The 25,827-nt window shown below is 38.1% G+C and overlaps 1 protein-coding gene across 4 annotated transcripts in view; it reads left to right on the forward strand.

Annotated features, from left to right (window-relative positions):
• The window catches only part of Slc44a5 (solute carrier family 44, member 5), a 355,454-nt gene that overhangs the window by 312,270 nt on the left and 17,357 nt on the right, over positions 1-25,827 (forward strand). For all 4 annotated transcript variants that reach the window (XM_005385229.2, XM_013514352.1, XM_013514353.1 and 1 more), the window contains 7 exons: positions 3,642-3,726; positions 9,525-9,650; positions 10,394-10,454; positions 11,943-12,066; positions 13,424-13,507; positions 16,782-16,894; positions 23,569-23,700. In XM_005385229.2, the coding sequence (XP_005385286.1) occupies positions 3,642-3,726; positions 9,525-9,650; positions 10,394-10,454; positions 11,943-12,066; positions 13,424-13,507; positions 16,782-16,894; positions 23,569-23,700 (725 nt within the window). The remainder of the gene's footprint in view (positions 1-3,641; positions 3,727-9,524; positions 9,651-10,393; positions 10,455-11,942; positions 12,067-13,423; positions 13,508-16,781; positions 16,895-23,568; positions 23,701-25,827) is intronic.

The raw sequence follows: 25,827 nt of genomic DNA on the forward strand, positions 1-25,827 counted from the left end.
TCCCTGGGTCACTGTGTGAGGTGATGGGGTCATGCTGGCTGTCAGATTTCACGTGAGAAACCAGACGTTAGGCCACACCACGAAGTGGTGTATTCTGTGTTACACAGTCTCACAAAAGCCTTGGCTAATTCTCAGAAGGTTCATTCAACAAGAAGCATCTGTTTTCCCTGGATGCTGGAATTCCAGGAGGTGTAGAAGTACGGGGGTGCTGACTTGCACTATAGATGACTACATAAACCCACAGTTAATCTCCTTCCACTTGGCTACATTTCTCACTGTCAGCCCTGAGTGCGTATTTGTCACGCTTTCTCACGGGCACATCTTTTGCCAGGCTTTCTGTAGCCCTGTAGGGTATCTTCACTGTTCAGCACACTCCTTCATGCACACTAACTTCCAGGAACTGTCGAACTCTTCTGCAAATGTGAGCAAATCCCATCCTCCATATTCTTAGTTGGATGAGATTTATTTCTTTTTGTGCTTTTATTTTGTTCCAATGTTTCAGGAACAGAGATGACCCTTAGAGCTTGACACATCATCTTAAACTTGTAGTTTGGAGTGCTTCTTTTTGTATTTCTTGTAGAAACACAACTAACATTAAACACAGAGCTACTTACTCCATAACCTCCCCCAAATTGTTCAGTTGCAAGCGCTGCAGTCTCTTTTGTACATAAAGAATCTCAAGTCCACCGAAATCTAGGGATTTCAAAGAGACTGGTATAATACTATAGATTTGTGCTGAAAAATTAAAGAGGATTCTCAGACTGAAAAAAAAAAAAAACAAAAAACAAAAAAACCAACCCTTGCTTTGGATCTGGTTGCATTCATTTCACAATGTTTAATAAGTAGGTAGAGTGGGCCAAGTACTAGGCTAACATTCTAGCGTGATAGGAATAAAAAGCAGGATAAGATCTGAACGGACCCTTGAGGATAACATCAGCTGGTGAATAACTTGAGTTTATGTACCATTTTGCAGTTTATAAATCAGTTTTACCTTTGGTGGAGTCTTGATACTTACTGATTTTCCATTCACAGTTTTACCTTCTCCTAAGAGACCAATGATCCATGAAGTGTGATAATTTACTTATTTGCTTAGGCACACATGTGAATCACATGCTCGGCGCGAACTGTGGATGGTGCAGTTGCTTGAGTGGTGAAAGCAAAGCCGACACTTGCAGAGCCCCAAGTAGCACTGGGCTTCCTACGTGTGAATTTATAATCAGCTGTGCAAGCCATCTGAACTCAATGGGACAACCACACGACGCGGCCTTATTCTTCTCCTAACATTGATTTTAACTGTACTTCTTCCAATTTCCCTTTTTGCTCTGACATCTCAGTGAGATTACATAGCTTTCCAGACATTTCTGTGGGTAAAACTTTAGCGTAGTCCAATTTGAAATTTCAGTCATTTCTTCCAGACTCCAGTTAGGTCCTGCAAGGGAGGTGGAGCCCGGAGAGTATCTGGTCTGCTGCTCCACTGCTCTCCTCTCTGATTCTGTCTCCTTAATCGTGTTATGAGGGCTGGAAGGAGGAAGGAAGGCTTGTCTGTCATTTTGATGGCTGCAGTCCAGTCCCATAAGGCTGTTGTTACTGCGGCTGAGACATAACTGACTAGCTATCAATACTCTCTTTGAAGGAAGAAACCAAAGACAGGCTTTCTTATGGACAGCAGGGAGGAATTTTCTGGGGCAAGTCCTTCCTGAGCAGGTGTTAGATGTGAGCTAGCAGCTTTGGCTCGCTCTCTTCCAGATGTGTTCAGCTTCAGTCCTGGTGATTTGCCTCCACAATCTCTTGTTATCTGGCGTGGTACCACCAAGGATGCTCAAGCTGGTTTGCATTTCTGCACATCGTACCAGGACAGACTGCTTCACTGGTGGCTTCTTTCTGCTCCACGGAACTCTCTCCTTTGTGATCTCCGTGGTCTCGTTTCTCTCCTCTCAAATAGGCACAGAGATAGATCTGCCACAGAGGAGGTGTTCGATTGGAAAATGAGATTCTGCTCTGCCTTCCCACGGGCACCTTTAGTCTATCAAAGGTTCTCTTAGAACCTTCTATGATTTGGAATTAGTAAAGACAACCCACCCTTTTCTCAGTGATGAGGGGATAATCCTCTTAACTCTGATCTTTGTATCAGATCTCCCCAACTGTGCTCTCTCTACTCCATTTCCTTATCTTTTGCTTGTGTAGACAGGGCAGGAAAGAGGTAGGAGCAATGGAAGGATCTAGGCTTAATTTCTTGTGGAGGATTTTTTTTATCCTTAGATGGGCCATACTTGCTGATTCTGGGTCAGTGGGAAAAACATTGCTTAGCAGCCCATTATATATTTTAAGCTAGATTCATGTAGTCAGAGTAATGGGAGACTTGATAAAGTGCTGGGAAGCCTTCTGGAGTAATTAGGGCTATGTTTCTTAAGATGTGATTTATGAATCACCTATATATCTAAATCCACTGGGAATCTTAGGGGAAGCTATGCTAATTCCTGGGCTCCGTATCCAAACAGGTGAGCTCTCAAGGTCAAGGAGGAGTCAGGAAACTGGATTTTCAATAAATACCTCGAGTTTTATTTACATATGCTAAGGTTGGGCATTTACTTCTCTTACACTATGCATTGTCTTAGGTCCTCCCAGTAGCACTTTGATGTAGACAGGGCTAGTATTGTCTTCATTTGCCTGATGAGGAAGTTGAGATTCAATACAGAGCAGTGGCTTGTCAAATGACAGAGGAGTAGTCCACTCATAGCTCATGGTTAATTACAGTCAGAGGCCATTACTCTGCTACTAATTATAATTTTCAATAGAGAAAATACCAATCAAAGTATTTATCTCTTTACAGACTACCAAAGTTTACAATGTTGATTTTTAGGAAATCCATAAAGGCACAAAAAACCTAAACAAATATAACCCAACATTTAGACAGTATTTGCTCATGTAGTTTATTCTACCTTTTTGTATAGTTATAATCAAGCATATTTTAATACTCTCTAATAAGTGGCTTCCTAAAATTAATGTATTACTAATTTCTCTACCGGTTAAACATATTCCACAACATTATTTTCCATAGTAATATAATGTTCCAACTCATGAATGTACAATTTTGTGTTTAACCAACCCTTTGCTGGTGGACAATTTGACTAGTTCAACTTTTTACAATTATAAAAAGATGCTTTGTGCTTATATCTGGTAATTGGAACAACAAATTTGAAGGCAACAATATGCAATATAACAGCCATTGCTGAATTCCTACCATCTTGTTTAATGAAGCTCTGTATCATTTCTAATTTTTTATTACTTGTTATTATTTTTAATTGTTTGCTCAATCTTGCATTCTTATATCTGATAATCTGAGCAACTTTACTGAAGATAACAATATATAACAACCATTGTTAATTCTTATCATCTTGTTTTGAAATCCTGTATTGTTTTGTTTTGTCATTGTTGTTATTTTACTATTGTTTTTTCTTTAAAATAAAAAAAGATGCTTTAATCATTAGACAGCTTAAAGAGGAGTGTGAGAACACGCTGTAGCAGTCTAAAGAAAATTAAATTAATTTTTAAAGGTCATAAATTAAGAACGTTTGGGGTCTGAAATATTACAGAACATTTCCGCGGTGACTAAAAAGTTTTTAAATGTGTTTTCTAAACAGGAACAAGACTATTTTGTTTTATTTTAACCTGCTAAGATGTACCAGTCCCTCTGTGATGATAAACCTACAGTGCCCTACCACACAGGTAAGGAAAAAAATGCCTCCCTGGTGCAGTTGTAGGTCTGAACACTTTGAGATAAAAGAATTCAGAAACATGACTTGAGTCCTATGTATGTGTGGTCGTAAGACACAGGTATTATCTCAGTTTTGTTTATATGCAATCGAAACTAAACAGGGATTATTATAGAATTGCTAAGGAACCTTAGTATTTATTTTATGCAAATATGTACTCTTAAAAATAACTGCAAGCCCAAAGAAATATATTTTTCTCAACATTAATACTGTATTGGGAGAAGTAAAGCTAGCTCCTACAATAAGCTCCAGTTTTTCAGTGACTTAACATAATAATGTTTGTTTTGACCACTTAACAGTACAAGGCAGGTGTTTCTGTCCAGTGAATCAGTCTCCCCCAGGTTCCTTTTATCTCGTGGTTCTGCCATCCTTTCAGTCCTCTTCATCACCCGCACCCAGATGCCAGAAGGAGACAGCAAGGATAAATAAAGCACCACTCCTAAAAGCCTTGGGTCAGGAGAGTTAGATAGCAATTCTACCCATGTGCCACAGAGATAAAATAGGTGTGATCACACCTAGATGCAAGTAGGAAGAAATCGAGCATGGCAGTTGTGAGCTAAACTGCTTCTTCTTACCATGGATCAAGAAGCACAAACCTCAATGGACAGTTAGCTGTGTCTTCCATGGCTTCGCCTCTGGTGTCCAGAATGCTCTTCTTCCAAAAGGAGAACTCAGAGTCCCACAGAGTACTGTCTTTAACTCAGAGTCCAGGATCTGTGCGTGATGCATGGTTTTCTCCATCGGATCTTGACATTAACTGCCTGGTAAGGAGCAGGTAGAAACATTAGAATAACTCTCCCATTCCGAAAGGGAAAAGAGATACATGCACAGCACTGCCTGGTGCGTGGTGATGGAGAACAGTCCCTTTATTGACCCGGACTACGCTCTCTCAGCGGAACTCTCTTACCCATTCCTATGGTCCTCTGTTCAGCCACCAGGGAGGCTGTTTCCCGTCCATTAGCCACCAGGCTGAGCAGTGCACAGTAGGTCCTCCCGACGGCCATAGAGCTCAAGGGCACTTCCTGTTGTGCAAGGTTAGTTCCTCAGAGACTATTTTAAACAATAAATTACTGTTTAGAGTAGTTCATACTTTTTTTGACATTTTTGATGACCTCAAAATCTTACCAGTTTCTGCCCAACTTGTTTTCTGGTTCCATGTGTCAATACCATACCTAAAGACTTTCCTAGAACTGGTTTGTAGATCTGTTGTATTTCTTTGTTTCTTCATCTCCCTTGAAGACTTGAAGTTTTATTTATTCTATGTCAGTTCTATCACACTTCTGTGTACTTGCCTAAGGTGAAAACAACCTTGTCATTTCCAGTGGTTACCTGTCTTTGTCATCTCAGCTCCAAGCATTGCAGTATCTGATCATTGCAATCTCTAATACTCCAGCTCTAGTGATTCTTCTATGGCACTAGCATTGAACAGTAAAGCACTGAGCCTTACCTCTTCAAAGTTTCCTCCATTTCCTTTATGTTGTTACTTGCCTCTGCCTAACTTAGATGCCACAATCCCATGTTAAAGCCACACCCAGTTCCTTTGTCCTCTCTCCCTAGGTTGTACTTCCCTGCCAAAACGTCATCCATATGAAGTGTAGCTCTCTGCTTACTCCATGCCTGAGACTATGCACATTCTTGGGAAAAAACAACCAACAACAATCCTTTAAATCCAGGGCCTTACCTCAAGAGTGTCCTCCATGCCGTCATCCTACAACCATGCTACACATCCACTGTCCATTCGCTGATCTATTCTCCTAGAAAAGAGTTCCACACCTTTCCCCTTAGCCTCAATCTTTCCACCTGCTTCCCTGTTTCTCTGGGACTCTTTCTTTCTTTTTCTCTTTGCAAAACTCCTCAAAGATTGTCCATGTTACTGTATCTCATCCAGACTTTTATTTCTAGTCTAGTTCTCTTCAACCAATACCATTGACCTCCTTATTATTAAACTGATGGTCAGTTCTCAGTCTACATTTGCTTGACCTGGAAACAATGTTTAACCAATTCTTCCTTGCTTGCCTCTCAAGATACAGTATTCTCCCATATTTCTTCTCAACTCTGGTTGCTCCCCATTAATCTCCTCCGCTAATTTCTCTTTATCTTTCTTGTTTTTGGTACTGAGAATCAAACTCAGGACCTCGCGCTTACCAGGCAGGTGTTGTGCCACTGGGCTACCTCCCCAGCCCTCTTTATCTTTCTAACATCTTCTTCTAAACATTGCAGTTTTCTTCCCTACAAAGCTTAGTCCTCTTGTAAGTCTCCAGTTACTCCTTTGATGATCTCACCATGGGTTTAACACCATTTTACCTGCTGCCCTTTCTCACTTACAGCTCCACATAAATCTAGTCCCTGAACTCCAAACCTTTGTAGTATCTCTGCCTGAGTATTTAGTTGGTATCTCAAATTTAACACGTTCAGAACTGAATTTCTAATCTCTAGCTTTGTCCCTAGAATGTTCCCACTCTCAACACTATTCTCTATGTCAATTAGCACCAGTAGCGAGTTCAATGGAATTGTTCTGTTGCCTCTCACACACACTCGTGTTTGAACTGTGAGCTACTTTCTTTGGTCTCCCTTGAAAATATGTCCTGGACCAACCTACTGCTCACCATCTCTTCCCTTATTCAGGGAGCCAGCCTCTCTTTTCTAAATTGCTCAGTGGCCTCCTGAGTGGTCTTCTTGTCTCTATTCTTCCCTCCTCTTGCCATTTCATAATCTCTTTCCTACCCAGCAGCTAATATGATCTTGTCTAATATAGGTAAGATTAAGTACCATCTTTGCTCAATTGTCCCAATATCTTCCAGCACCTCATTCTTCACTGTCCAGCTTCCTTTCTAATCTTATTTTCCCTCTAGCATTTAGTACTATCTTACAACAGCATTTTGCTTGTCTTTTATTTGTTATCTATCTTCCCCATTAGAAGACAAACTGCTTGAGAATAAAGATTACTTTTTCTGTTTCGTTCACTACTAAGACCCCAGTGCTTAAAATAGATTCAGAATAGGTGACCAGTAAGCATTTATGGAATTAATGAATTAGTAAAGGAGTGAATGACTATCTTCCTACTCTGTTAGTGAGTTTTCCCACTATACTATGCAAATCTATCATTCCTATGAGAAGACAGAAAGTCTTACCCATGATGCTTATTTGTGGCGTTTCATAAATGATTTTAGTCATCATCTTCGTAGCAAAAATAGTGTTTTAACTTTCAATGCAGCTCACTTCCCCAAACACTGAATCCTAATTTGTATTACAGTGTTAAATGCGTCTGAATCTAAAATGTAAAATAGTGATTAAAAAAACTGTATTCAGGGTGCCCTTTGTGGTACACAGAGAATCAGAATTGAGTCAGGATGTGTTTTAGTTGCATATAATTCAGCTTTGCAGTGAGTCTGCCGGGCAATGATGTATGCATGCTTGATGTGTTTGTTAACTGCCAGCACGGTCCAGACATGTGTCATGAGCACTTAAAGGACAGACTGTGATCAATTAGGGTACTCAACCTCAATGTGACCTTCATTTTTGGCTAATTAGGTGTTGATTGCTACTAATCAGCATCCTATTTGCAGTGAACAAATTGGTCTGATAGAGGCAAAGAGTAAAGAGCAGTTCCTGTATTGTTTCTTTAGCAACTCATTTGTGTCTGGAATGAAATTCGATGTGACTCTCTCTAACAACCACTTCTTGCCATTTTAATTGCTTGTGCTGCATGCAGAGCACTTTGATATATGTAATATGAAGTGTGTGTGTGTGTGTGTGCATGTGCAAGTCCAGAGATTCTCATGGTCCAAAGAGATGGAAGGAGAAAGAATGGATGGAAGGAATAGGGGACCAAAAAAAAAAAATTAAGATGTGTTATGTATATGTACCCTGTCCCCACAATGAATAGAATCATTATGTACTGCAAACATGTACTAATAAAAAAATGAAAAAAAGAAATTGACATGGTCCCAACTCAGAGGCTCTTACCATCCTGACAAGCCTGTGAAAGCGTTGATTCTTTCAGTACTGACCTTTATAAATCCACTGAAATGTAGCCAACAGGGAAACCTGTCCAGTTATCTTTCACCGTCTTCTAAGTAAATAATCAGAGCTTAAATGTCTGTCATATAGCTCCCAACATGGTAAAGATTTATTAAGTTTAGCTCCAATCAGACTGAACTTTTGACATTTGCTTTGGTAATAACCTGAACTTCCTTCCAAAATCTGTGTGTTCAGTGCTGTGAATGTCCCTATGTAGTTTTTTAGATTGGTACCTTAAGCCTACCTATACTTCCTTTAGAGTGTGAGTGTGTGCATGAGAGTGTGTGTGTGTGTGTGCGTGCGCACATGCGAATGAAAAATAGAGAGAACATATGTGGAGGAGTGAATGTGGAGATGGGCTGTTCATTGTGTCAAAACACCTACAAGACCTGGGGGTGCTGCTGCCATCATTATCTGTGAGATTTGGGCATCCATTTAGTTATCGCCTGACTGACCTAGCTGTGAGGTCACCGCCAAGTGTCCTGTGTACAGCAGAAACATGACCCAAAGGATGGAGAAGAGATGTCAGCGCAGCAGCAGTGGTTTTCCTACCGTCTATGGCGCTCAGGCAGTAGGACTAATTGCCAAAGTGCAGTAGGGAGATGGAGAGAGTCAGGGCAGAGGAGGATTTCACACGGAGGAGCTAAACTGATGGAGACATGTGTGACGTTAACTGCATCTCACTTGACTTCTGTGACCTTCCTTTGTTCTTATTAACTATAAACAGAAGCAAAACCAATAGCAGGCAGCCACCCTGCCTCCCTAATTGTGTTGCAGACACTCTGTCGTGGTTCTTGGAGGGGCATAGCGGTCAGGTCTGGGGCTGCTAGCCGGATTCACTCATTTAAAATAACTGCATGGGTGACCTCTCTGTCCAGGTCTAGACGGTGTTGGTAAAAGACTATAATAGTGACTGATTGTGGCAAGTAGCCCTAGTGATATTCATTTCCAGTAGTCACAAAACTCTAATTATGTTTTGAGAGTTGTTGCAGAGAATTCACTGGCTCTAATAATTATTAGTTGCCTAAATTATCCATATTCAGAGCATGGAACGCTATCATTATTTTATTCATATATGAGAAAAGAAGCAAAACTCCAGTCCTGAATATGCATTAACTATACAGACAAAATTAATCTTGAATTACATGCTTATCTACTAATTCAGAAAATCATAAGCAAATGTTTTATTAAAAGTTCATTATTGTCCTGTGATAATGGTCACTGGAGTCTACTCATGTGATAAAGTTGTACAGAAATACACCCACGTGCAGGCGCACACAAATGAATGCATGTGAAACTAGTGTAATTTAAATAAGGTATGTTGACTGTAACAATATCGATTTCCTACTTGTAATATTTTGTTATAGTTATGTAAATTATTACCTTTGGGTAGATGAGGTGAAAGGTACTTGGAATCTCTATTATTTCTTACAGATATACATGGAACTACAGTTATGTCAAAATCAAAAGCTAAAAATAAGCTTATTACTGTACAATATCTTGTTTTTACACAACACCAACATCCCAGAGCAATGAGTAGATGTTGGTAACTCTCTACCTGGAATTTAATTTTTTACAATACTACAGGAAAATTGATGTTTAAATTTCTTAGACGTAGAACATAGCTTTGCTCTTTATTCTGATGGACAATTTAAAAGCCTAATATTATAGACACTTCCCTGGTTTGCTTTTTTAACTCAGTTCCTATTATTATGCTCATCTTTTTAATAGATCTGTGTCTCCAAGTGCCCCGAAAAATTTTTAACCTACGTGGAAATGCAAATTTTGTACCAAAAGGATAGGAGCTACTGGGAATACTACCGTCAGTTCTGCAAGTCTTCTGCTAAGCCTATAAAGGTGTGTTTATTGGAAAATTTCACTTTTGTTTCAGTCTCGAGTGTAACACGATCATTTGTTTTGAGACAAGTTCTCAAATCTAGGAAATGATTACTAAGACACCATTGCCTTAAAACATAAATGTGTGTTTATGCTCATTTACATACATATCATTTGTAGAATATCATTGTGTAGACCTGAGTGTTAGGACAAGTTCTTAACTCTAATAAGTTATCTTGAACTGTTGCAATACCTGGATGGATCGTTTTTTCACCTAAGAGCAGGAATTTAATGTTATTAGTTACCATTTCACTATTGTACCAATGAGCCCCATAGCAACTTAGTAGAGTTTTATTTCCAAGTCTTGTTTGATAACTACTCATTAAAAAAAACCCTACCTAGGTTTGAGATGTATAAGATATTTGTAAAGCCTCATTGTGTTAAATAATATTAATGGCTTTTACATTAGAGAAGATGAGGTTTTTCTGGGGAAAAAAATTGAAGGATTAGAGACTCAAAATGTAGCTTAGACAAAGATATACACCCTTCACAGGTGTGCCTTGTTTCAGAAGGTCTGATTTTATTATTGTTGATTCAGTTTAATTATATTTAAAAGAGTTTGTTGAACAAGAGTTTGTGTGTGATAATCTTATGTGGAATAGTGAGATTTATGGAGTTAGATTTTTAAAGAACAAAACTCTGATGCTGAGAACGAAGTGGTCATTACATAGGGAAATATGAACATGCTCTTTCTTCTATTTCAGTCTCTTCCCAACCTGATAATGGGTGATGACTGTCCTACCGTGGTTTTCCCAAGCAAACCTTGTAAGTGGTAATTATTTTACTTTAGAAGCACAGAATCTAACAGGAAGTTGTTGTTTCCTCATTTTCCCATTGACAAAACTGAGGCCAAAAATAGGCCTAGGACTGGGCAAGGTCCCAGTGTTAATTAGGAAAGTTCAAAGCAAGCCCATCCTCATAACTCTAGACAGGGATGTTCTACTGGAGCTTTGTGAGTTTTTGGTTTTGCTACGTAAACACACAAGTCAAAAAATTGATTTTTCAAAAGCCAATCAAAGTGATTATTTGGAGTTGAATATGCATACATCAATATACACGTGGATATGTTCATCATACGTATTCGTAGATTCAGTCTGAAAATTTGTTCAGAAATTTCCCAGGGAGTGCGGGTGAGAAATATACTTCTATTTATAATTTGACATTTAGATTATTTTATGTATCTCCTGAATTAATCTATGTTTTATTTCTTTAGAATGTAAAATGTTAAAGCGATACTCCTTTAGAAAAAAATTAAATAACCACTCATTATCCTTTCTTAAGGATATAATCCTAACTAGAGAGAAAAACTTTACGGAAAATATACATCACAGTGTTCATTTGAGGTAACTAAAAAGAACTAAAAGGAAAAGAAAGGCAGAGAGGCAGAGAAAATAAGGGACATTCCCTAACACCTAACAGTGGGAACAAGTACAAATCACAACGTAGTCATTAAATATTCTAGAAAGATTAAACATAATACTGCTTCCTACAAGAAAGAACATGAAAATGATCCAGTTCTGACTTTCCTCTCCTCTTCATTGAAGACTGGGGTTTGAATATATTTTACAAAACAGATTTGTAAAGAGACACTGGTTCTATTTAATCAAAATAAGAACATGGAAGACTGCACAATGATGTAACTCTGCTTAGAAATTACACTAGTCTAGAACTTGTGGACGTTGGATAGCTGCAGAACTTCCATTTTTACCCCCTCCAAAAAACTATGTCAATGAAAATGTTGAAGAGACATTTTATTAAGACAAGTTATTAAGAATTCACAAACAAAAATTCAGTTCTCTTAGTGGCCTAAACTTTGAGCTGGTTCTTTATCCCAAGGAACTATTTACTAATCTCTAGTCTTCAAGGCTTTGCTCAGAGATTATTAAAAAAATTAAAATACTAAGCCTAAACTCATCCAGTCACACAAGTGAATGTGACCTTCTATTGTTATGTTCACTCTGGGTGTACACTTACAGTCTTCATCTTATTTGTGGCAATTTGAGGAATCTACCATGTATAAAATAATCAACAGATTTGGAATGCAGCCTGAGGCTTTGACTATATTTGCTTTCTAGTTCAGTCTTAGAGCTATCACAAAATCTTCAAATCAGCAACTAAAAGACATTTAGCTGTCTTATTGGGCAACTTACGTATCTCAAAAGAATTTGATTACAAGTAACAGAAAGTGTAAGAAAGGAGGACATTGTGAAAAAGGTAGAAAAGTGATTACTATAATTTAACTTCCTTTTGCAGTTTTCCAGAGATGTCTCCCTGACTTCACTAACAAAAATGGCACCCTAACAGTAGGAGGCAGGGTACAGTTTGAAGACGGAAGTGGAGGGATGACAAATGTTTTGGAACTCCGAGAGGCTGTAAAGTACGTTTGCTTACATTTCTATTTTCGGTTTGCGTTCGTTCTGTTACTGTACCCAACATTGAAGCTCCCGTGAGATTAGGGGTTACAGGAAAAGATTTGTGCTTTATAAAATATACATTTCTTCAATTGGATACCTTGGCAGTGTGTAAAGAAGGAAAGTGTGTAAAAAAAGAAGCCAGAATGAGTTAGAACAATGATTCTTTCAAAATGGTTAAGCCTTTCCAGATCAATAGAAGTAGAAATGTGACAAGGAAGAATACCAGTGCCATGTCATTTCTATACACCAACTACAGTTCAGCATATTTACTGTTTCTTTTGGCTGTGCGCACGTTACTGAGCAATATATTTCTCTGGATGCATGTTCACGTCACACAGATGTGAACACTGACTGTACAGAGTATCATTGCATAGTTCAGTTATTGAATTCAAAAGAGCTGAAAATATTCTAAAAATATCTTTCTTAAAAGATGTTAGTAAGACAAGTGGTAAAATACAGACCCTGTATCTTTAGAATATAATAGCAACATAGATGAATTTAAGAATGTGAAGCTTCATGGGAGAAATAATAAAATAATAATAAAAAGTTCATGTGCCAGGGATATAGCTTAGCAGCACAGCACCTGCCTGGCAAGCGTAAGGTCGTGAGTTCGAGTCTGGGTACCAAAAATAATAATAACAAAAGGTCCAGTGATATTTCATGGGAAAAGCAGCAGAACTAAATTAAATTGCCCTATGCTACCTCCATAAATGCTAAAACTAAAAAACAACTTAGGAAAATGTTATCACAAAAGTCAGAGCAGTACAGGCATTACTTTAGGGAAAGAAGGCACATGAGAAAAGGCTGATGTAGGTGTATTTATATAAGTGTGTTCACACTGATAACTCATCCAGGTGGACACTAATGGTCTATATACTTTCCTGTATGTATCCCGTCATGCCCTGCAGTGCTGTCAGAGGAAGAGGAAAGGGAATTAAAGATGATCATCTCTCAACTCTGCGGATTTTGTAAATTAAAAGCTGATCTTATCATTTAAATGTGTTCCTTCCAGTGGGGCTTCTGCAATATGGAGGGCATGTTGCATATTCCGGAGAAAAATCTGTTCACTCTTCTTGAAAGCCACGTTCTCGTGTGTGCAGCTCTATCACCTTTGCAAGCTTATCCGCCTTCCCAGGGTCACTCACCTTCACAGTTTCCTGCAGTGACATTTTCTGTACTGTGACTAAAAAAGAGAAACTACTGATAGATGGTCTCTAACAATATGCTTTGAATAGCCACTTGCACATTTCCTTTATCCTGAGAGCATTTCTGTTTGATGTTAGTCAAAAAGCAATTAATTTTTTACTTCTTTGAATTTAGTGGTATCAATAAAATCCTGGATGCAAGAGATATCGCTCTGAAAGTGTTCGAAGACTTTGCAACAACTTGGTACTGGATTATCATGTAAGCGGAAGTACACTGGTTTTTCTTCTCGGGCCTTGTTCTAATTTTGTTTTTGTAGAACCTTTCCTCAAATTTCTTATTCTAATTCATGCATGAAATATTGACTCATCTCAGTGCCATTTTCTTTTTCAGATAGGACAAAGATATTTATATGCCCAGGGTTAGCAAAAAGTTGTCAGAATGTAATTTTTAATTTTATTTATTGAATTATTAATGAGTACATCCATACTTCAAGTCACCTGCAGCAGGGTCTGCAGTACTTTTGTATTTGTGGTACATGTGTGTTGTTCATGTTACAATGGTGTTATGTTTCTGGTTCTTTCTTCACATTATTTTTCCCCCCTTGACCTCCAAAGTATCATTCTTATCTTTAATAAACCTCTTCCGCATAAGTGTTATCATCATCATCATTATCATCAGAGGTTAGCATATTTATGAGAAGCTAAAGAAATAAAATCCACCAAAAATGTATACATTAGGAAAAGAAAAACTTGTCTAAATATTTCAATACTAAATTTATTGAGATATCATGAGATTAATACAAGTTGCCTTTGGCCTGTACAATTACAAGAGGTGCCCAAAGTGATAGCCATGAGCTTCCAGACATTTATTACTACAGTGGACTGCTGAAGTGTGTATACACATTTTTGGCAAACTCTGAATACCGAATAAGAGATTATTAATTTTCAGGCATAAGATTTATAATTCTCGAATGTTGAAGAGATGTAGTCACTCTACTAAAGTAGGTAAACATGTTTGACAAACCTGAGGCTGTTAGGCTAACTGACTCTAACGTCACTTTCTAGAGCTTAAGAGCTTCCGTGACTCCCTAATGATCACAGAATAAAGTTGACACTTTAGACCTTCCAAAGACCTTTATAAGTGGATCGAACTTAGCTTCTGAGAGGCAGCTCTATCGATGTTTCTTGATTGACTCTATATTCTCAAACTGTGTGCCCATCTGACCATTAAACCTTATGTTTCTGCACATGTTTTTCTCTTTTGTGCAATACATTTGTGTGAATACCGGATGGCTTAATCACTGAAAGCTGTTTTTTGTCACTTACAAAGCCTCTCTGTATACATATATATTTGTCTTCCACAAAGCACTTACTGTTATGTATTTTATTTATCAGTTTCTCTCTGATAAACCTTCAGCTTTTTATGATGACAGCCATAATTGAGTCCTTCTTATCGTCCTAGCCCCTGGTATAGTTTTTGGGATACAGTAGAGGTGCAGAAAATATGGGGTTCAGGGAACAGTCATAAACCCTAGAAGAAGAAGATAGACACAATATATTTAACTGTATGGAGCTTAATAAAGTAGAAATTGTATCTGAAATGCTAGTGAGTAATACAGAGCTGTAAAACTCCGTTCATTTTGTGAAATTCTACTTGTTTTGATGCTTGTTTTAACAACTCCAACAATTATTTTCAGCGTGTCATAGAGCATATCTCCAGGGCAGAGGTTGAAGTCTGGACTTAGCAGTAGTTAAGCTGGTTTTCCTAGTGTCAGACCCGAATGTCACTGACAATTCCCACGTTTATTTCCACTTTTCCGTGTTGCTCAGTTGACGTCTCTGTCCTTATCTGAACAAATGCACGTTGTGAGACTCTCCAACCCACCTCCTGTACACACTGAAATTTTATAGGCACCATGGATACCGCTAGAACAGCAATACCTTTCTTTATTTTCGCCTGCTCTTCTCTCATCTACTTTGGTTTTTTTTTTTTTCTTTTAAAAGTAAAAGAAGGAAAACATTAACAAATGGACAACCATGTACAAAATAGCAAAAGAACAATACAAACAATACAGAGTTACAAACAAAGTGGTAGGAAATTAACAATGCTTGTTGTATTACATATTGATATCTTCAAAGTGGTTTCTCAGGAAAACTAATTCTCATCAACTTTATAAATATACATCCAAAGTACAAATATTCTGGGTATTAGTTTATGCAGCTACCATTTTTATGAGCAAAGAACTTTCTTCTCCCAAACCAACCTTTTAAAATATTCCCAAACCAACCTTTTAAAATATTCCCCAACTTTCTTCTCCCAAACCAACCTTTTTAAATATAAAATAAAGTACAAATATTCTGGGGTTTAGTTTATGCAGCTACCATTTTTATGAGTAAACTTTCTTCTCCCAAACCAACCTTTTGAAATATTCCCCTTTTTACATATTTCCCCATGCCATAACATAACTCTTTGATCTTATTGAGCATTTAAGTGTTAAAGTAGCTTCGATTTGAAGAAGGAATGGCTTTTGAAGTTAAAAACATAGTCTTTGACTCGAAGAAGTGCTTTGATACCGTGCTGCCATCGATCCAGTGACAGTAATGATTAAGATTATTTTTTAAAAAAGATAACACTTGAGAGCATAAACTCAATATATGTGCCAGACTCCCTCACAGGCTATGACTGGAAACTCTCAGATAGCGGCAGAGACATCAGTTCTAAATAAAATAATCAGGCAAGTTTGCAATCCTAGTGAGCATTCCTTGAGGAAAGTATATCAGAAGATTGGATTATGGCCTCAACCTGGGTCTATGGGGGAAAGAAACTTCTTTAGCAGGCCTGTCAAACGCTAGGCAGAAATTAAAACAGACAAAGAATAGACTATTGCTTGCTTGATAAAGCCACAGGACCAGGAAACACAGAAGCCTTATAATTGCTCCAGAATAGGGTCCACAGATCACTGGGGACCGGAAATAGATGTCTGACAGGGTCAGTCATTGCCGGCTACTGAATAATTAAACTGTAGTGATAACAACTAGACAATCATAATTTTAGAATCCATGTAACCGTTTCCTTTTTCTTGTCTTTTTGCTTCAAGTCTGTCCCCTTCTAGAGCACCATGCAGTTAGTCACCAAGTACAGAGACCAGCACAATTGCATCCTGCATATACCTCATAATTTACCAGCTGGTATGTAGGTGTGGAGGAGAAAAATTGGACATGACAACTGTGGCAGAGAGGTCAAAATTGTAGTTTGGAGGAATTGTATTTTCCCTTGGATGGCAATGGATAGTGTATTTCAGTTTACCTAGGCACACAAAAACGGCTTATGTTAAAGCCACTAGTGGTCCTATTCTTTTGTACAAAAGCCTGAATAAAAATTGTTGTTTATATCTCTAAATATAACAGATACTTCTTTAACCAAGGGAAGTAAAATAATTGAAGAATCATTTTGAATAGAAAATCAGCTCTGATGTTCATCCTACATCATATTTAGCTCACCTGACTTCTGTGTTGTGGGTTTCTTCCTTTAGTGGCCTGACTATCGCCATGATCCTTAGTTGGACATTTTTGATTCTCCTGAGGTTCGTAGCTGGATGCCTCTTCTGGTTCTTCATGTTCGGTGTGCTTCAAATTGTAGGATTCGGTAGGTTTCACCCTCTTGAAATTTCCACCTATCAAAATAATCCTGTTTTCCTACTTGTTATTACCAATGACCAGAACACATTTACTTGCTTTGGATTTAATTATTTCTCTCCAAATCATTAAATTTACAAAATTATTTCATTTTTCATGCATTGCTTTTGTAACTTTTTTTTCTGTATTACCTTAGAGAATAGTGCTGTCGGGATATTTGTCTCTTCCCTACAACCTTTGGTCTTACTCCCCATGGTTATTACAAAGTAGTAAAGCAATCCCTTTTAGATTAGTGAAAAATATTTCAGACAATTCCTTTTTAAACTTTCAGATCTGACCAGAGACCATTTTTGCATATTTATAGTAATGTGATCTATTTTTCCCCTTCAACTTTGTACTTTTAATCCCAGTACTGTCACAGACTTGAATAATTGATACTTCATAATGAGGCATCACCCTCTAGAGGCAAGTATTCTGAATTACAATTACTGGCTGGGGAGCTTTATTTCAAGGTTGAGATCCAACCCTAAGTCAATCCTGTGAAAGCTGCACGGATCAGGTACAATGTGAACCCTAAAGGAAGGAATTAAAGTGTCTCCCGTAGCATAAGGTAGTATTTATGGCAGTTTCTTTTCAATCTTCTTTAAGAAAAAACATGTGGGCTAATACAGAAATGTTTGTGAGGTTTCTATTTAAAAGAATGATTTCTCCCATAACACACTTTGAATTGACAACACCATTTTATGATAATAGGCACCAAAAATAAAAGTCTCCTTTTTCTGTCCCTCAAAGGAGAGATTTATGTATCTTAGTATCAGAGTGCAATTGGAACCCGGGTTCCATAGTTAGCCTGGGCTCTCATCTGCTTCCATGGCGAGTAACTGGGTAACTATGGATAGGTTTCTTATTGATTATTATACATGACATTGGCACTATAATAGTGTCTCAATCTCAGGAGACTGGAAGAATTAAATGAGGAAATGAGTATACTTGTACACCTAAGAGTGCTTGGAACACAATAAAAAAATCAGTAATTGTTGAACTATTGTTGTTCTCCTCCGTATTATCCTTGAGCATTTCCAGAAGGAGTTCAGGTCTCTCAGGTATTCCTTAGCTGCCCTGCTGTCCAGCTGCTTCTGAATCTTCCCTGGGCTTCCTCATAAGCACAGACAGGTAACAGCGCAGAGGTGGGACAGTCTGGTGGAGAACTGCTATCCCCAAACCAACCAGAAACACCACAGAAAGATTTTATTTAAATGTTTTTGTGTTCCTGCTTGGAGCTCTAAGTAAGCCCTAACCTTTACACTGGAGGGGCGGGGCATGTGATTCACTCACTCTTTAATTGTCACCAAGAAGGGAAGGGCAGTATCCTGCTATTAACTTCACCGAGTTACCTTGAGAAGCAGAAGAGATCTCGCTGTGGTGCAACTTAAATAATGGCAAAAGAGAGAACAATAATCAATATATAAAAAATGCACACGCGACGATCAATTTTAGCTCCCTATTGACTCCACAGTGAAGGCTAAACCGGTAATTAATCATGTAGGAATTAAGCTTGAAGCTGTTTATGGTGAGGAAATGTCCAGTCAGGTTTGAAATTATAAGTAAATAAGAACAAATGCAACTGACCTCAGCCTGCATCTTGGGCAACTGATTTTCCACATGTAACAGGAAACCTTTCATTTCCTACAAAAGCCCATTTACCAGGGCATTAAAAAATGTGGCTGTGTTATATTAAGCAGGAAAAAAAAGGTGGACTATCGGTGGGCAAGGACTCGTGTACAGCAGTGGCGTCATTCTCACGGAGCAGAACAAGTTAGAAGGCACATGGGCTTGGAGTTTGCAAAAGGAACAGCTCCAGGTTCACCATAGGTTAATTGTGTGATCCTTTCCTAGTATGTAAACTAACTTACAGTTTCTTCAGCTACTTAATGGGAGCTGTATGCTGTAATAGTGTTTGTTGTTGCTACTGCTGTTTGGTATGCAGAAATATCATTGAGAAGAGAGGACTTGAAGTCCATAAATCATAACTTTAAAAATATCTAGGGCGGGAGACAGAAGGTAAAAGAAAAGCAAATTAGAAAGCACTGCTTAGGGCCCTCATGCTATGAAATAATGAAGTAAAAGTTATGTTTTTTATGTAATAAATGGTTTTGATGAGTGAATTAGTTTCCTATTATAACAAAATGTCTGGGACAATTAACTTATAAAGAAAAAAGGTTTATTTTTGCTCATGGTTGAGTTTCCAGTCCAGTAGGGGGGCTTGTGGGTATATCTTTGGTCACCTGATGAGGCAGATGCACCCTAGCAGGAATGCCTGATAGAGTAAGCTGCCCCCATCACAAGCCATAGGGTGAAAGAGAAAGTGGAAGCAATCAGGGATCCCACAACCCCATTTGGCGCACCTTCCTCCAATCAAGAGCTCCCACCAGCCCTTTCATCCTAATGATTTTATGACTGTCCAACAGCGCCACCCTGGGGTCCTAGCCTTTAACACATGAACCTTCAGAGGAGACATTCATTATCCAAGCTGTGGCACCGAGTTTGTAAGAGATAAAGGAATTTTCCAAAAAAAAAAAAAAAAAAAAAAAAAACCTTTTCTATCACTATGTGTTTCAATCACACTGCATATATGGAGATTTGCTGATTTCTTATTGTTATGATTCTCCTTTAACTCAGGGACTAAAACCCAAGCAGGTGGACTGAGCAGGAATCACATAAGAAGTGCTGGGCACAGCTGGAAGTGCTTGAGGCAGAAGGCTGAAGCCTGTGCCAGTGGCAGTGCCTGTAGCAAGGATAGGGATCCTGCGGAGTATTGGAAGTGGCCCCAGCTTTTTAGCATCCTTTGGGTGCCCACAGGAGCAAATACAAAGCCCCTCTGATGAAAGTACTTTACTGCAGGTCACAGGTTTCCCCAGATTAAGGTCCACACAATAGGAAATTACCAAACATCCAAGGACACAGTCATGTGTGAATATCAACAGAAGCCATGAGCATAAAATATGACATGAATAGACCTAGAACATGAAATAGCTATGTGTAAAATGTGCAAAGGATTAAAGGCAGAATCATAAAAATAAATCAGCAAAATCCCTATGTGTGCTGTGTGATAGAAAAATGCAGTGAATGCTTCCATTTTTAAAAAAATTATTTTAAGAAAAGACACCTTGCCATTAATCTTCAAAATGCCCGCCCAACACACACAGTTTAAACACACTTTATCCTATCTTTTCTGCTACTTTCTGAAAGAGTTCTGGACGTCTTCTCTCATGTCTTTGTTCCACTGTTATAGCTGCTTTAACATCCTAACTTGATTCAAACCATTAACCTCTCGTAGTCATTTTGCATGTACCGGATCTAGACTATAGGTGGACGAGGACACACTGTAATGTTTTTACAGGTCTGCCTTTCTGTTGTATGGTGCTCAGCAGCAGTATTCACTGTATTTTTATTACGTTTCATACAGACGTAAAAGAAGACTTCCAGAACTACTTCAGAAAGTGGCAAGAATGATGGGATGAGGATGTTCAGAGTGGGGAGGGGATTAATGGCAGTGTGTCTTTCATTGTAATAAATTTTTAATTTAAATATTCACTGTATATTTTGATCACATTTTGTGTACATGATGATGAACCAGATAGAACTTTATAAAGTTAAAGAATTGCTAGATTAAACATTAAATTGATAAGTTAAACAGCAAAATGGAGAATTAGAGAACTGGGAAATGAATCTCAAATAATTACTTAAAACCAAGAAGAAAGAGACAAGAGGGCAAAAATATGATTATGTGATTAAAACAGAGTAGATCAAGAATAATCTAATGTATACCAATCATATTTTAAATTTTTTGGTGGAAAATTTTCTGAAGCTAATGAAAATATGGATCCTTAGGCACGGAAAGCTCTAATTATACCAAGGAAAGTAAAGAGAAATCCATACTAGTTATATATTCATTTGTTCAATAACTGTCAGTTGAGTAATTACTGCACATACGCATGATACTACACTTAACATACAGCAGAGAGCACACAAAGGTTCTTACTCTCCTGACCCTCATAGCTGATGCAAGTTAGATCCTAAAGGGAGCAGGTTACAGTTGCTATGGAAAACAGGCAAGGCCGAGCGAGGAAAGGAAGATAAAGAGTGCTGTGTTAGGGAGAGGAGTAAAAATGGAAACACTGCAGTGTTTTGAGACTCTATCTCTTCTCTCCTCCACCACCCCTCCTTCCCCTCCCCTCCTTTTGCATTCTCTCCTCCTCCTCCTCTTCCTTCTTCTTCTTCCTCCTCCTCTTCCTCCTCCACCTCCTCCTCCTCCTCCTTCTTCCTTCTTCTCCTCCTCCTCCTTCTTCCTCCTCCTCGTCCTCCTCCTCCTCGTCTTCCTCATGCTCCTCCTCCTCCTTCTTCTTCTTCCTCTTCTTCTTCTTCTTCCTCTTCTTCTTCCTCCTCTCTCTCCCTTCCTCTCTCTACCCCCTCTCTCTATCTCTCTCTCTGTCTTCTTTCCTTCACTCTTTTTTCCTTGAAGTGCTGGGGATCAAAACCAGGGCTGGGTACATGCTTAACAAGCCATCTCACCTGAGCTATATCTCCAGCCCCAGGGTAGGTGTTTTTAAGAGGACATCTGAGGAGCCACTTGGAGAGGGCGATGTGGTTCGGCAGTGAGGAGAAGGGCACGTTCTAGACAGTAGTGCAGCTAGAACAAAGGCCTGGACGAGAGCGCGCTGGGGAGAGCGCTAGCTTCTGAGGGGCAGGTGCGCTGAGAGAAGCAGGCCTCGGGAGGAGATGAGCTCTTGTGGAACGCGTGCAGCTCTGCAGACTCACAGGCCTTCGCTGTCACTGTAAGTGCGATGTGGAGCACTGGAGGGTTGAAGGAGGGGAGAGAGGTGCTGCGGTGACGCTGTGGCTCCCAGGTTGATAAGGACTGTGGTGAGGCAAGGCTGGGCGTGAGGAGACCCGTGAGGGGGCGACTGCAGTAATTCACATGCGAACGCAGGCCACTCAGAACATGGTGATGGGAAGGAAGATGGCCGTGTGTCCTTCATGTAAAACGGCTTTATTTCCTCATGGTTTGGGTGGAGTTGTGGGAGAGAGTGAGGCGGAGGGAAACTATGCCACAAAAGGACGGATGGCATGAGAGAGGAAACTGGGCAAGGAAGAGCCAGTAAACATGTAGGTAAAGTGAAACGAACTTTGCCTATGTAAGATAACAAGAACTGCCATCCAACTGTTAGGTTAAAAAGATGTGGTTGAAATGTTGAGCAGTAATCACAATGAGATGATTATTGAGTGAAGTAAAGTTTTTGTTTCCTTCTTAAGACACTCAACTTTAAACTTGACAATAGTTAAGCATGCAGCAAATTTTCAAAGGTAATTATGAAAGAGTAGACAGCACCAAACCGAGAGAAAAGGTGGAATGAAAATAACCTGGTGAAGTAAACTGGTGAATCTCTGAAGGAGAAGAATTGGAAGCAGAGCCATGGAGACAGCAGAATATGAAAGGCAAAAGAAGAGAAATAAATACAAACATACATCCCAGTTGCTCCTTCCTATTTGAGCACTTTCTTATCCTTTTTATCCATATCTATTGTACCTTCCAGATTTTATTTACTCTTTCAGGTTCTTATAGTAGAGAGGAAATATGATGTTTACACATGAGAATCTGATTTATTTCACTTATGAGTATGGCCTCTAGCTGCATCCATTTACCTATAAAAGCCTGTAGTTTATTTTTCTTTATAGCTGAGTAATACTCCATTGTATAAAAATGCCACATCATTTTTATCCATTCCTCAGTTGATGGACATTTGGGTTGTTTCCAAGATTTAGCTATTACAAATTGTGCTGCTATAAACATGGGTGCACATATATCAATATGGGATGATGTCTTTAATTCTTCTGGGAAAATACCCAGGAGGGGAATAACTGGGTTGAATGGGACCTCTAATCCTGGTTTAAAAAAAAAAATACAAACATACAATACATTAAATATAAATGCATTATATTCACCAATTGGAGTACAGAAATGGTCAGATCAGATTAAAATATGCACGTACAAATTAGAATTGTATGCTATTCTCAAAAGTTACACAACACATAAGAAAGTACAATATTTAAACATGAAAGAATGGTTAAAAAAACTAACACTCATTTAACAAAGAAAGCCATAGAAGCCCTAATATCCAGACACAATAGATTTTACAGCAAAAAGTATTAGCAATAGAAAAGATTCAGTTCAGTTAAACCATCCCAACCATAAAAGTGTATGCACCTGTTAAAATTGCCTCGAAGTTCACAGAATTACAGGGGTAAATAAGCAAGCCAATAAATAATAAATTGGTACTGGTTAAGACTATCCCATAGGGGAAATTTCAACACTTTTTTACTAAATAAATATGCCATAATTTATTTAACCAGTCCCCACTAATAGTCCTTAAGGTTTTTACTAGCCAAGGGTACATTTGCAGTGAGATATTGCCACAGTCTTCCTGAGAAATACCGAAAGCTTTTATATCAGGTACAGTAGCATGTGTGTTTGTTTGATCCAAAATAAGATAATGACTATGAGAATATGACTCTTCCCTTTGTGGAAATGACCATACGGATCTGTCTCTTGTAGCGTGTGTAATAAACATGTAGCTTCTATTTCAGAAAATGTTTTATATTAATCTATTTTTCTCTCTTTTCAAGGAATATTTTACTGTTATCAGCAATACAATAAACTTCAGAAAAACCCAGAATCTTCATTATCTCTTTACGACGTTTTGATTCAGACTAATATAAACACGTACTTTCAGTTGAAACAGACATGGTTCATATTACGTGAGTAGACTTTTAAAATTAATTTAGTTGAAATTGTAATAATGAGAAACTTTTTATCTAAAGAAAATCTTGGGCTGGAGTAACCTGCTAAATACATTTATCACTAATGTAATTACAGGTAAATATCTACAAACTAGAGTAAATGAAAAGCCCCCTGAAGAGAATTTATTGTGTAATCTAAGAAAATACTACCTTACAAAGATATCAAACTATTTGTCTTCAGCTTAAAAATGGTTTGATGATGGATATTTGTAGACATTAATTTGATATCTAAGAAAAGTGTTTAAAAATATATATGCTTGATTTTTAAACTTGTTCTGAAACAAAAGAAAAATAAGAAAACCTCATAACAAAGCATTTGAACTATATAGGCATTATAATCAATAACTAAAAATAAATATACATTTTGAAATGTTTATTCAGATTGTTGAATTAGTTAAAGGTAATACCAACACTTTTTAAAGCAAGATGATTTTAATTTTATATTCTTAGAATGGTTTTATTATATTCCTTGTACTTTACAGAGACTTGTGTTCTTTAATCAAGATTTTAATAACATATAATTACATGTTGCTTTAAAAAATTCATTTCCACATTGTTTGTGTTGCTCCTTGCCATGTTGGAAGAATCTAGTAAGGAGCCCAGAAAGACCCTCAGAGGGGGCTGGTACCTGGTGGTGCAACATGGCTCGGTCCCATCCCTGTAAGGTGGGAATTTTGATTTTGCCTCTTCATTCAAAAATCCTCACCATGATGCCATTTTATTTGCTCACACCTTCAGGTACTCTTCCCATGAGCAGAAGGCAGCCCTCAGAGATACCTTCTTCAGGCTAGTGCCAACCTCGATAACCTAGGCTTGCCCCACAAAAATCCTACAAGATCCTTCTGTCTGGCATATTCCATCTTTCTCTTTTCCTTTACTAAGGCTTGATCAGAATGTCAAATTCTGACTCTTTGACTTCCTCATGTCTAGCTCCCTGAAGACTATTTTCCTTCACTTACATTATTTTTAAAAATACGCTATGGAACATTTGCCTCATTTGTAAATTTTCCTTTTAACTACAAAATGAGGCAGCTTGGGACTGTCACGTAGGCACCCCCATCACTTGGCCTAAATCTGGCTGGCTCCACCTTTTTTCAGCAATCCATTTGCTGTTCAACCTTTCTAAACAGACAATTTTGGCCCATTGTGTATCAAAGCTTCTAATTCTATTTCTGAGTGGATTTCAATTACTAGTTTATGGTCAGTGCCTGCTGTATGGTCAGAAGACCGTTGCACAAAAGAGTCCTGAATATGATCAGACTCTGCCATTGGAAATTTCAAGAGATGTACTGTTAAGAAAATACAGGGGACTCTTTTTCCTTTAAAATTTCATGTCTGGAGAGACCAATCACCTCTCAAATGAGCCTCAGGTTTCATAACCTGTTTATCAGATGTTCACTGGTAACTTTCTCCATTTGGACAAAATTGCTGGTACCAAAACCAAGTGAATACATGTGACATCGTATTACTGATAGAAACACTGAAAATAAGCAATATCATGAACACAAAATATTACCATTTTGTGACTTCTAGATTGTGTTAGGAGACAGTTCAGTTCCCCTCTCTGCCATAAGTATCACTGGGAACTTGGGTAGATATTTTAGCCCTCACGTCCTAGTCTCATTCTCTATTAAATAATAGAATGATACTGTCAGCTTTATAGATTACCAGATATGTTTCTATTATTTGCTCTTATTAAACACAAGAGGGTATGTAATCGATAAATTCAAAGGACATTTACATTTCTCAAATAAAACCATTTTAATATATCACTTTGTAAAGGCTTAAGCTTAGTATGCAGTAGTCTTTAACAATGCAATTTCAGAATATATAGTGATGCTTATGTATATTTCATGTTCCTAGATTTGTTCAAAGATAAGAATTCAAAGATAAGAATATGACTACATCCCACAATATAACGCTCAAATTAGTGTTTTAGAGAACTAGAACATGGGGAAAGGGAAGGGAAAATAAGTAGAATGAAGACATCCCATGTATACGACTCTAATAACCTCAGTGAATGTGAACATTATATGCCAAAGCATGAACTAAGATTAATAATATCAACAAGAATGAAAATGGAAA

Source organism: Chinchilla lanigera, unplaced genomic scaffold (genome assembly GCF_000276665.1).
Source record: "Chinchilla lanigera isolate Chin_1 unplaced genomic scaffold, ChiLan1.0 scaffold00022, whole genome shotgun sequence".
NCBI lineage: Eukaryota > Metazoa > Chordata > Mammalia > Rodentia > Chinchillidae > Chinchilla > Chinchilla lanigera.